This window comes from Delphinapterus leucas, chromosome 12 (assembly GCF_059928025.1).
Source record: "Delphinapterus leucas isolate spDelLeu-1000000601 "Yukka" chromosome 12, BTC_Dleu_Yukka2, whole genome shotgun sequence".
In the NCBI taxonomy this organism is placed as follows: domain Eukaryota; kingdom Metazoa; phylum Chordata; class Mammalia; order Artiodactyla; family Monodontidae; genus Delphinapterus; species Delphinapterus leucas.
The window spans coordinates 87232268-87244897 of record NC_143140.1 but is presented as its reverse complement, the minus strand read 5'-3'; the positions used below and the strand labels follow the sequence as shown (position 1 = coordinate 87244897).

At 52.9% G+C, this 12630-nt stretch overlaps 1 protein-coding gene across 10 annotated transcripts in view; it reads right to left on the bottom strand.

Moving 5' to 3' along the window:
• Positions 1 to 12630, bottom strand: part of SYNJ2 (synaptojanin 2) — a 120824-nt gene that overhangs the window by 78280 nt on the left and 29914 nt on the right. For all 10 annotated transcript variants that reach the window (XR_016395267.1, XR_016395268.1, XR_016395269.1 and 7 more), the window contains exon 2: positions 8529 to 8615. Coding sequence is in view for 7 of the 10 variants with exons in the window: in XM_089922190.1 (XP_089778316.1) it covers positions 8529 to 8615 (87 nt within the window). In the remaining 3 variants the exon portion in view is untranslated. The remainder of the gene's footprint in view (positions 1 to 8528; positions 8616 to 12630) is intronic.

The following is a 12630-nucleotide window of genomic DNA, read 5'->3' as shown; positions in this document are numbered from 1 at the left end:
AGGTGGTCCTGCTGCCCTCCGGAGTCTAAGGATATGCCTGCCTGGAGCCTTCCCAGCCCCACACCTCAAGCCTCTCAAATCCACCCTCCCCACGAATCCTCAGGGCCCCAGCTGGACTCAGTCCTCCAAGCTCCATCGCTGGAGCGGCCTCCCAAACCTGCTTGATCGCAGACCTCCCTCCTTTGCTGAAATCCTTCCAGGCTCCCACTTGCCCACAGGGCTGAAGTGGGAACATCTGGGAGGTCCGAGCCACTCCTGCCCACCTCCTGCCCCTTCCCACACACAGTGCCCAGGGTCCAGCAGCTTTTACAGGCCGTCTCTGCAGCTCCTCAAATACGCCCTTGCACCCCTGGGCCTCTGCCAGCGAGGCCTTCCTCAACTCCCTCCCCAGTCACCTTCCCACCCTCAGCCTCTAGACCAGCAAGAGCCTTCCCAACGCCTCTACCCAGCCCCCTTCCCAGGAGAACTCCTCTCCACCCTTCTGGGGCCAGGTCGGCAGCACCTCCTCCAGGGAGGCTTCCCTGCTCTCCCAAGACACTGCTGGGTGTCCCTTCTAAGGGCTAAGTGGTAGCCCTCGTCACACACAAAGCTAACAGCCTCCTTCCCTGCGTGTGTCCCCCAGTAGACTGGGGGTTCCTTAGGGGCAGGGCTCTGTTTGGTTGTCATATCCCAGCATCCTGGCATTGCATACGGCAAGTATTTGATGAACACTTCCTAAATAGGCCAATGAGAGAGCAGCTCGAGCCTCCCCTCCCCCGGTGAAAGGTTACCCCAACCAGTGCGGACCCCACTGCCAGGAGGAGGACACACCCCTCTCCGGGGATGCCACCACACCATCCACGGCTGTCTTCCGTTCCAAGGCAATGCTTTACTCTGGGGACAGTGGGGACACTGCCCCATAGTCCCCTTTTTCAGGAGAAGGCCCAGGAGATAACTTGGGTAACTAGCCTTTAGGGGCTGGTGTGATTCTGGTCCAGAGCACACTCCTCCCATCCTACTGAGGTTTAAAGGACCCGATCCCACCAAGATCTACTCCAAACGTTCAGTGGTCATTATCCGGAGCAATGGTGGTCAGCGTCCTTAGATCTCTGGACACTTTGCTAAGACCCCTAAGACTGCCAATTCCACTGCTCACTTATGCTAGGCTCCTTCCTCACACTGAATGAGAAAAAGAGTCCTGCTGGGGGTCGGGTAACATCCGGTTTTTATTAAAGAGCCCTTCATTTGATAAATAGGTCACCACTCGTACCAGGCCTACCGGGGGTTGGGGGTCATATACAATAGGCAACCATACTGGCTCGTATCCCACGTCTCCAGTCACATGATCAGGAAATCATTTTGAAACAAGAATAAGGCAGTTATGCTGTGGACAGTGCCAGGTGTCAGGGGGCTGAGTTTCTTAAGCAGAACAGGCGTCGTTTCTGGAAGACAGGTGGGGTTTATGTGGGGTTGACATCCTCAAATTTCAGCCTCACAAATACAAAACCTACCCCAGCCTGTGCTAGAACCAATGCCCATGCATCCCATCTGCCTCTTCCAATGGGCTCAGCACGGGGTGAAGCAGAGTTCGAGAACTGTCCCCTTGCAGTGGCCAGAAGACAGCCTGGTGGTCTAGGCTGTGAGCCCAAGATCAGACTCTGGAGGGGGTGGGCTCCAGGGGAGGCATGGAAAATTCTACTTTACATCTCTCCATCCGAGTCATGAAGTGGGTTTCTGGCACCACTCCCTCAACAGCCTCTGCGTCGGGGGACCGAGTCCCTGGCAAGAGTTCCAGGGTGCTCCGAAGACAGCACGCACTTCCTGCGCAGGGCAGTGGCCCGGGGGAGGCGTGGGGCGGGCGTGCAACTGCAGGCGTGAAAAGGCTCTTGAAATATATGAGAGCGAAGGGAAGGGGCCGCCACCACCGAGGCATCGGGCTCCCGAGTCCTGGGACGAGGGGCTCAGGAGAGGGTGAAGAATAAGAAGAGCTACCACGTGGGAGCACGCTGGAAGCAGATACTTTAGTGACAGTTAATCCTCAGGGCGATGCTTACCGTGCACCGGGCACCATTCCACACACTTCCTCCCAGCACCCCCATTAGGGAGGTACCATTTTTAGCCCCATTCAAAGGAAGGGAGACAGAGGCACAGGGAGGGTGAGTAGCCTGCCCGAGGTGGCACAGCGGGGAGGTGGGATTCGAATCCACTTTCTGGCTATCCCACCCGGGCAAGTTACTCAAGCCAAGTCTGGTTCCAGAGCCGGTGCTCTTAACCGTGTCCTTGCAGAAGTATGGCCAACCTGCCTAACAGCGCCGCTATCTGACACAAGAGACTGTCCCCGGGGAGCTGAATCACCCGCCCGGTGTACAGCTGGTCTGTGTTGGACCAAGATGCAAACGTGGGTCTCCCCTTGGCCCAGGCTCCACCTGGCCATAAGGTCCAGCGGCCTTCAACAACTTCGGCTGTTGTCTCTCTAAGAACTGTGGTTGACCAATGCACCTCTCGCTCATTTTCAAATTGACACCAGAAGGGTTCACTATTAGTTTAAGTGGTTGTGAGTGATATATTTTCCATCATGTGCTAAATGCTGACATGTAAAACCATTGTGGGCCTCTTTACCAGCATCCGGTGGAATCTAGACGGTGATTCATACTCACATCATCTATTGTTTAAAGGAATCCATGAACAAGATCTTCTTTAACAGACGGGATTTTCCCTCGTATTTCCAGTGCACTCTCCCCGCAGAACTTCATCCTAATGTCACATTTTGTGCTTCACCTGACCATATTGTACAGCAATTTGATTCTGCAGCTCCACGTCTCCAAACAGAGTGGCTTCTGGCTTGAGTTATCACTCAGGCAATGATTTTTAGTACACGATTGGTCAAACGAGGTAAACGAAACATTTTTGTTAAATAATTGTTTAACAGAAAAAGTAAAGATTTGTCGGAAAGGCTTCTCTTAATGGGATGGATGGGACTTACCGTTCATGGATAAATATTATTTATTGATGGAACGAAACTGTCAATAGATTCTATATCAAGTCTAGTTCTATCTTCCACTTTTATAGCAGTAAACACTAAGAGACCTCGTTCACATTAATAAATAGGTGGGAACAGAAAGAGCTTCATTATAGAAATGTCACTCAACCCTTCAAAATCCTTCTGAGCTACACGTTAAAAAAAATCACAATACTCTATCAACAAAATCACTGTTAATGCTGTCAGCTGATGCCCCAATTACTTCCATTTTGTGGAAGGCAAACAACGGACTATCACCTGGCTTGTCGACAAACCTGCTACCTAGTCACTGAGGTGACTGGCTTCCTCAACTGCTGACAGTATCCTGAACTGTCCCTGTGTTTGGCACCCTAGAGGCATTTACTTCCGAAGCAGCTCACCACGGTGAGATTCCGTGCAGGGGAAAGGTAAGACAGCAGACGGGTGGCCGTGGATGGAACAGAGAGGGTGAGAAACCGGCCCCTCATCACAGGACATGTTTAGGCAAACCGATTCCTGGAAGGAGTGGAGGGCTTGGAAGCTGTTCTCCTCAGATCTAACCATGTCCTGCACCGTGGACAGTCTCTGTGACCCCCAGAAGAACAGCCCTAGGCCTCCGTCCCTGCAGGAGGGGGGCCTGCCTGGCCTGCTCAGCCTGGCAGGGGTCACTCCAGCCCTGGCATCACCCTGTCTACCCATCTGTGTAACAGCCCCCGTGCTCTCATGCACTGCAGGACACAGGGGTTGGGGGTGGTACCGTGAGGATGCTGTTAGCCTGTGATCCCACACAGAAGGCGTCTCTAGGGGTAAAAGTGAGGCCGGTGGGACGTGCCACCCGCTCCCCCCCCTCCCGCCGACGACCCCAGCGTGTGAGAAATCCCCTCTGCCGTCACCTTGAGCACGGGATCCAAGCTGTGTTTCCAGTAACCCAGGATCAATTTTCTCACGGCCCAGAAGTAAACTGGACCTGGGACGGGGGTGGCGATGTCTCAGAAGTCATTAGTCAAGGCTGAGTCCAGGGGCTTGAAACCAGTTAGGGCCTTGTAGCAAGGCGAAGACAAAAGCCAAGCTTGCCTTGGCCTCAGAAGACGGGGCTCTGGGCTCTGCACGCCTCCAATGGCCTCTGGGGCCTCAGACAAGTCCCAGGCCCTCTCTGGGCACCAGATGGGCTCCCCGTCCCTTCCAGCTCCAACACTCTGGTTCCAGTGCTCTGGCCCAAGCAAGACCATGCCTGGGTGAGAGGTTGCCGGCCAGAGTCAGGTGAGGAGGGGGTGAGAGCAAGAAATGGGTCACAGGCCAAAACGACACGCCACAACCAGGAGAGGTCACACCCGCACACAGAGGCAGCCTGAGTGTGCAGCGTGGGGCAACGGAATGCAACCAACTCGATATATATACTTGTTCACGGGGACAGGGCTTCAGTCTGGGAAGATGAAAAACGTTCAAGAGACGGATGGTGGTGATGGTTGCACAACAGTGCGAATGTCCTTCATGCCACTGACCTGTGTGCTTAAAACTGCTTAAAATGGTAAATTTTATCTTATGTATATTTTCCCACAATTTTAAAAAGCCTCCAAAACCTCAATATCAATGTAGAAATCCTCTCCCTCAAAGCCCAGCTCCAAGTCAGAGCTTCCCAGGAGAAACTCCGACCCCTGCAGTGCCAGGGTCCAAGTCTCATCTGTGGCCACCTGTCGTCCATCATCTGGCTGGGAAGGGCGGGCGCTGGAGTCCCGATGAGTCAGGGGCAGACACAATGGTTCATTCAGGGACAATGCTGGGCATTTTCTGTGTTGGGTTTTCTCTGTGTTTGCTCGGCCTCGGAGTTCTCTCCCCGGCCAGGTGCGTACTGATCTCAACCCTGGGTGCCTACAAACTGTCTTACCTACTCGTCTGCTGGTAGAGGATACTCTCAGATCCGTGAACATGGGACTCAGGGAGCCTAGGCTTCCCCAGCTGTGAAGTGATGAGCTGCGGCCAGAGGAGCCCGGAGCTCCCACCCCTACCCCTTACCAACGAGCTCAGAATTCTAATTATCTGTATCCACCTGCTCACCTCAAGTACCTCTTTATCCTTCCCTGTCAAGAAGATGAGAGCAGTGAAGGCAGCGGTGCGCTGGCAGCTTTCACCAGCTCCCGGGAGCCAGCTGAGCACATCACAGTCCAATTCCACACTGGCCTGAAGTCAGCCGCGGTGGGTGCATTTACACCACAGAAATTGGCAAACGCGACCTGTCAGGGAGTTCTCCCCAGAGAGATGGAAGTCAAACAGTGGAGAGCACACCACTGGGTGTAAGTATTAAAATAAATTATTACAACTGATGGCCATCCCCTTTCAAGACTTGCTGGAGGACATTGCCTTCCCTGAATCCCAAAGGCTCAGAGACTCAAAATTCCCTCTCCAGAGACGTTCCATTCTGCAGTGACTGCCCAGAGAAGTCAGCCCTCGACTGGCCTGGGCAGACTAACCACGACCAGGAAGGAGTCCCCGACCTGAAGGCACTCAGCCTGGGCCACATACCTAGTTCTCCCAGAAAGACCCACCCCCTGCAGGACAGCCTCCCCCAACACTCAGTACCCAAGTTCAGTCCATGTTCATTCTCTCATGTAAGCCCCTTCAGAACTATGTAAGATAGACTTGAGGCAGTTTTCCTGCTTTTAGAGGAAATCAGAGATTAAATTAACTCAGGTCAGTCTGTTGAGAAGCCGAAACTAGATTTGAGGAGGGCTGTCTGGCGGAAGGTTTACAGGACTGGCATGTACAGTTTCACAGGCTGTGCACTGCACAACTCCAGGAGAAGCAATTCATTAGAGACCTCAATTTCTTCAACCCCTGAGGCTATGAAATAGGGAGGCCTTGAGAGCTTAGGTGAAAAGGGAGTTAAATCCCTATAATCATTGGGATAACTTCTTTCCATAACTATACTCTCACTTTCTATGCTTTGTACTGTGTATGTGTCAGGAAGTCCAGCTCCGGGGCTTATTGTGGGGGCTCCACCCGCTTCCTGCTGCCATTTCAGAGAGGAAGGAGGGACTTTGGCTCTCAAAAATCTACGAACCTGTATATGTTTCTTAATTTCTAACATAAAAGGCTGTTTTCACTGAGGTAGATTGAAACTGAACAACTGCCCCAAGTTAAGAGCCTGAGGGCGGCCGACTCCCACCAGGGCTGGTTGTCTCCGTAGCAAATGAAAGTTGGAATTTCACTCTTGTGCTGCTGACACCCTCCACAGGTGGGAAAAACAAAACAGACCATAGTCCTGGGGTGGGGACGTGCAGTGGGAAAAGAAATTCAAGTTAAAGCCAAACACTCCTCAGTGTAGCCAAAGGGAATTTGAAAAACTCAATGACAAGGCCCAATGCTTCCATCCTTCAGATACCCTGGGCACTTTCAGAAATGCGTTGAGAAAGGCCAAATAATCCTGACATTCCAGAAGTCAAACGCATTCTCACCATGCTCAGGGAGCCTTCACAGCCCACCCTGCAGGGTGACACTGGTGGGCAGGGCTGAGGGTATTCAGAGGACACCAGAAATGGGGGCTGGGGACCAGAGATTGTGCTCACTCACCCCTCAGGGGAGGGTGGAGGGCTGCAGGCGGGGAGGATGGCCTTGTCCAGGGCAGCTTTAGGAGTTGGTCACCTCTCTCCACTCCCTGCCCCGGGATGAGCCTGCTGCAGCTGGGCACCCGCAGACACCCTGGCTCACTCTGACAATGTCTCTGGGGGCTGCCACCCTTCCCAGTTAGGACCAGTTCCCTGGACCTGACCTCAAATCATAGCCCAGGAAGAAAAGCTTTGCCCTGGGATGTGGGGAAGGTACTGCCTTCCTGGCCTTGAAATCTCAGCCTTTCTGTTCCTTCCAGGACAGAACAGCCTAGTGGTTGAAGGAAGCCGCTGTAGCCAGAAAGCAAGAGTTTAAACCCCAGTCGCCACTTGAGGACTGCCCGACTTCGGGCTAGTGACATATGAGAAATGGACCATTAATTTATGTACAAGAAGAATGTTGCCAAGTATAACTAGGATGCCAACAACTGTAACATATCTTAAATGTCCAGGTGTTGTAATATAAAAACTGTGTCACAGAACAGATGAAATACAACGCTTAAGCTCTCTGTCAGTCACAGTCCCAACCTCACAGGTTGTTGGGAGAGCTGAGTTAATAAATTTAAACACTTAAAACAGTGCTAGCACAGAGTAAGCACCATGTAAGGTTAGCTGTCATCCTCATATCCTCATGACTGAGGAAAGGCCACAGGAATTTTTCATAACCTCAGAAAAAAAACTGCTGCAGGGGGAAAAAATCTACAGAAACCCTTGGCAGGCAGCACATCTTCACGAAAAAAGCAAGGGTCTGGAGGCAGCTAGATCCAGGTTTGAATCCTACCTAAGCTTCTTAGGCAAGCTCCTTTTACCCTCTGAGTCTGTTTCCTTTACTGAAAACGAGGATAAAGATACCGTATCACGCTGACTTGTTTTTAGGATTAAAGAATCTAATGTATACTTAGCCATTAGCACAAAACAGACATTGAATAAGTGCATTTTGTCACGAGGGTACTGAATGCTTTTCCTAAAACACTGTTGGGAGATGATCAATGTCATCATCATAGTTCAGAAAAAAACATCCCACTAAAGAAAAGACCAGAAAAGTAACAGCAAACAACAGGGCTGTTCTGTCAGCTTTCAAAATCCTCAATCCAGGAAAACAGCGGCTCCGTGGATGTGGAGATGCACGCGCTCAGCTCGGGAAGAGCCTGCGTTTGGTGAACTCACAGCCTCTTCTGGTCTTGGCCCCATAAGTCCTCGGAGACACTCAGCTGTAAATGAGGCAGCCGAGAGGGGAGGAAGGACACGGGGGCTGCAGCCCCAGAAGTGCACCAGGGCTCCCAAGAGGTCTAGGAGCGCAGAGGTGAGCCAGGGGTCCCACACGGAGGCGGTGGCACCCCACCCCAGCCTACGGCTCCGCCCCTCGAGTATCACGCCGAGCAGGATGCCCACTTGCTCCTGTAATTCTCTGTCCCTTCTAGTCACTACACAGCCCAGCTCTGAAGCTCTTTCCGTTGCTCTCGCTCACACCCACCCTTGGTGCCCGACGGTCAGGTGCTGGTGGCTTTTCTCTCCTAGCCAACAACGCGCCGTCCCAGCTCCTCTCCCTCAAGACACACCCAGCAAGTCCAGGGGCTCCGGGCCTCTGACCGCCACCCCATCTGGAACACAGATCTCTTGTAAACAACAAACAAGCCCCTGGGTTGAGCCCTCCACCTCCACACCAGGCTGGAAAACCTTAGATCCCGGTGGGCACGCGATGAAGGTGAGCTTCCTCTGCATCCAGGGCACGAAGCACCACTGGCAGGACCAGGCTGCGCTCACCTGGACCTCCTGCCCAGAGGAGCTGGCTCAGCGAAAGAAACATTTTAAAGGATGATAACAGTTAAAATAGAACGCCTAAATCCCACAGTCTTTCCACACTAACATAAGAGAGGCTCTGCCCGGCACCAGAAATCTATCTAGCCAGGGGGGTCTGACAACTGCTGCCCCTCGGAGTGGGTACTCACCGGACTTCAACCTGAGCTCCCCCAGGCAGCCATAAGCATCAGTGAGCTTTCCATACTGGCCTTTAATGACCTCCTTTTCTTCTGGAGCTGGGGAAGAAACACAGCACAGACAGCATCAGCTGAGCCTCCTGTTGGAGTTCATTCACTGCAGCTCCCAATGCAGCTCCCACCCACTCGGAAAAGAAAACGCAGAGACAATAGCTCGGCCCCAAGTAATATTTGTGGAGGTCTGAGGATCAGCAAATCACCGAGCTGCAGTAACTCAGACCTTCCCACCAAAAGCTTGCTCTCTGGAAGCTCCGGCAGCTGCCTGCGGGCTGGAGAGGCAGAGGGGAGTCCCCGGCTGGCAGACGTGAGTGTGAGGGTTCGAGCCCGGGGCCAGTCGCTGCAGGCCAGCCCCGTCCCTCTGCGCCGCGGTCCACATGCTCAGGAACAGCAGTGAGTCATCGCTCCCTGATGGGGAGGACCGTCCTTCTTAACTATCGTCCACTGGAGGCTGCGTCGTTCAAGTGCCCACCTGCCCCCAGGGACCGGCTAACACATGGGGGCTAAGCGGGGGGCCTGGGGCCAGTGAACCCCAAGGCAGGCTGATGAACAGAGGCCCCGGCTCTTCAGCAGTTACTGGGAACGCCCAGGGCGAGACCCAGCCTGGTGCAAAAGCGAAGGCAGAAAAACTGACAGAGAGAAAGGCTGTTAGAAGCAGGGAGCCCTTGACCTTGACGGGGATGCCACAGACGCAACTGGAGATGCCATTGGCTGTTACAGGGGCCAGGCCTTTGTACCCCTTTCTCAGAAGAATGTTTCTAAATGCACAGAACAAAACATAAACATGCGTGAATCCTCAAATAAGGACCTGGCAATACCATTAGGGAGACTTACTAGGAAAGCGGTTACTCAGCCTCAAGTGAATTCATCTACTGAGTTGGCCAAAAAGTCCGTTCGGGTTTTTCCATAACATCTTATGAAAAACCCGAACGGACTTTTTGGCCAATCCAATAATACAAGGGCTCTCCATCTGGGGAGACAGAGGAAGGCCTGGGCAGATACCGGAGCTTCACGGATCGCTTTTGGGGGAATCCGTATGATCTCTAAAATTGTACGCAAAAGTTTTGATGTATATTTTTATGAGGCTAAGATCCATAATTTTCATCAGAATCTCCAAGGAGTTATATGGTTAAAAACCAGTTTAATAAATGACATTTTCCTCCAACAGTCGTGTGAATTTTTCTAATTGATTAGGTTTTTTTTTTTGGTGGGGGGGATCAGGGAGAAGAATAACCTGAAGGTAACTACCATAGCCCTGCCGACTCCATCGACTTGCCTCAGAGGATGTGGGACAGCTGGGAGGCGGTGGAATGATGTATTAGTCTCCACCGCCGCGGTAACAAATGACCCACCACATACTCAATGGCCCAAGACAACACAAATTTGTGATCTTATAATTCTGCTTGTCCGAAGTCTCTGAAATGGGTTTCACCGGGTTAAAATCAAGATGTCAAAAGGATGGGGTTGCCTCTGGAGGCCCTAGAAGAGAAGCCATCCCCCTGCCTTTTGCAGCTTCTAGAGTCCCCTGCAGTCCTTGGCTACTGGCTGCTTCCTTACTCTCCAAAGCCCGCAATCGCATCACTCTGATATCTGCTTCCATCTTCATACCTCATTCTCTCTCCTTCTCCTGCCTCCCTCTTCCATCTGTTAAGGACCGTCGTGAGTACCCTGGGCCCCCAGATGACCCCAAACAATCTCCCATCTCAAGGCCCTTAACGTAATCACATCTGCAAAGCCCCTTCTGCCACGTGTGGTAACATTCACAGGAACTGGGGATTAGGGTGTGGACATCTGAGGGGCCCCAGATGGATACAACCCAGTTCCTGGAGCCTCTGCATCCCCGAGTCTGCTCTCTGCCCAGGGTGGTGACAAACCCGCCATTAAGGGACGGGCCCTGGGCCCTGTGCCATGGAGCCCTCCTGGGAGTGGCCTGCTCCCTGCTCTAGGACACGTGAAGCCCTAGGACAGGTAAAGCCTGTGAAATCCCAACCCCACAGGTGGAAGCGAACTGCCCCTCGCAGGCCCTGTTCGGGGCCACGCATGGTGTCTCCCAGTCTAACCAGGGAGAGGCCTGGTCCTCACCTCGGGGGACAAGTTGCTCAATGCAAGAGAATAATTCTGACACGAAAAAGTCATATTTTAACCCTTAGAGCTTTACAAAGTCTTTGAACAGAACCCTGAAGCCGGAGTATCATCTGGGTCTCACTTTGCTGACCCTGAAACATGGTGGTCTTTGTGCGTTCGTGCACCTCTGCAAATAGTCCCGACCGAATAAACAAAACCCCGGGAAAATGCCAGCCAAAGTTAATGTGGTCAAATCCACACTTCAGAGGTGGGAACAGGGCTTCAGGAGAAGCCGTGGAAACAGACTGACCCCTTGCCCTGCTGGATCCCAGAGGACAAGCCCGCCCCCGCGCTGGGAAAATTAAACAAACACAAACAAAAAAGACTTTTCATCCTATTTTAAAAACAAAGAAGCACAACGCCACCAGGCCACTTTGTCCCATTCAAATCCTGTAAATGATTGACTCCTGAATATATAATCAACACCATTATCCCCGACGTTCACACGTGGTTCACACGGCAGGTCATGACCTTAGTGCACGTGACAGTCCCGGGAGATGCTTTTGCTCCACCACAAACAGACTGACGGTAAACAAACCAGGTGGCCTAAAACATCGAAACTTTCTCAGCTCTCGGTTCTGGAGCCTGGAGGTCTGGAAGCAAGGTGTCAGCGGGCCACACTTCCTCTGGAGGCCCCAGGGAAGGGTCCTCCCGCCTTGTCCTGGCTTGTGGCGGTGGCCATCAATCTTGGCCTTCCTCGGCTTGCAGCTGCGTCACTCCAACCCCTGCCTGCATCGTCACCTGGCTGTCTTCTCCCTGTGTGGCTCTGTGTCTCTCTCCTCTTGTGAGGACACCCATCACACCGGATTTGGGGCCCCCCTCCAGGATGACCTCGATTCAACCTAACTAATTACACCTGCAATGACCCTATTTCCAAATAAGGTCACATTCCGGGGTACCCTCTTAAAGCCCAGACTCCCGGCAAACCGTCTCTCCTTTTCTCCACGCCCTCCTCTCCGAGGTCCCTTCTGATCCCTGCAACGTGGAAGCAGGATGCGTCCCATCCCTGTGACACAGGCCCCCTCGCGGCCCTCACAGCCCCACCTGCAGCACTCCCGGAGGCCTGGCCTCCCGGGCAGCCTCTTCTAAAACTGCCCAACATGCCGCCTGCCCCAAATAACTGTTTCCTCACTTAGTGTCGAAGGAAGAAGAAATCCATTTTGCTCTTCAAAAGGGAGCTCACAAATCAAATACATACAAGCCTCAGGCAGGTAATGAATGAATGAAGCTGCTGCGACCAGGGGACACACGCCCCTTCTGATGGGGGCACACGGTCCGTTCCCACCCTTTTACCCCAGGAGGACAGGCCAGCACAGTGCCAGCAAGCCTCCAGTTTTTCAAGAGAAATAGGATACTTCTGATTTTTCAGTGTTGGCAACCAGTCCAGATTTATTTTAAGCATCGTGTGGGCTGCACACCTCTGCAGACCGTATTTGATCTGCCCGTTGGCAACTTCTGTCCTTCCTTACTTAATGTCTCAAAAATAGACTATGTCTGTCTTCCACACTTTTTTGCATTTCCGGTAGGTTTTTCCATGTGAGAACGTTTTTGCTTCCCCCGCCCACATCCCCCCTCCCCGCCCCCACATTGGCCATGACTTTCCAGAAAGTCCTCTCGTTTACACTCCCACCCTCATCCTCGTCCACCTCTTGCCCGGGGATTCAGCCGTTCATTCAGTGGGCATGTATCTGAGAGCCAAAAGCGGCTGGCACTGTCCCAGGCACAGGGACCCAGCAGGGATCCAAACAGATCCCAACCCACCTACGCCAGAGTCAGCCGAGGCAGACACTGGGCAGTGGCAAAGAAGGGACACATGTCATGAACGGATGAGTGATGACAGTGGAGGCCAACCCGGTGGGGCTGGGAGCCGGGAGCCGTGGCACTGACGAGGCCGCCACAAAGGTGGTGGAGCGGCAGCACCTACCCGGTGCCA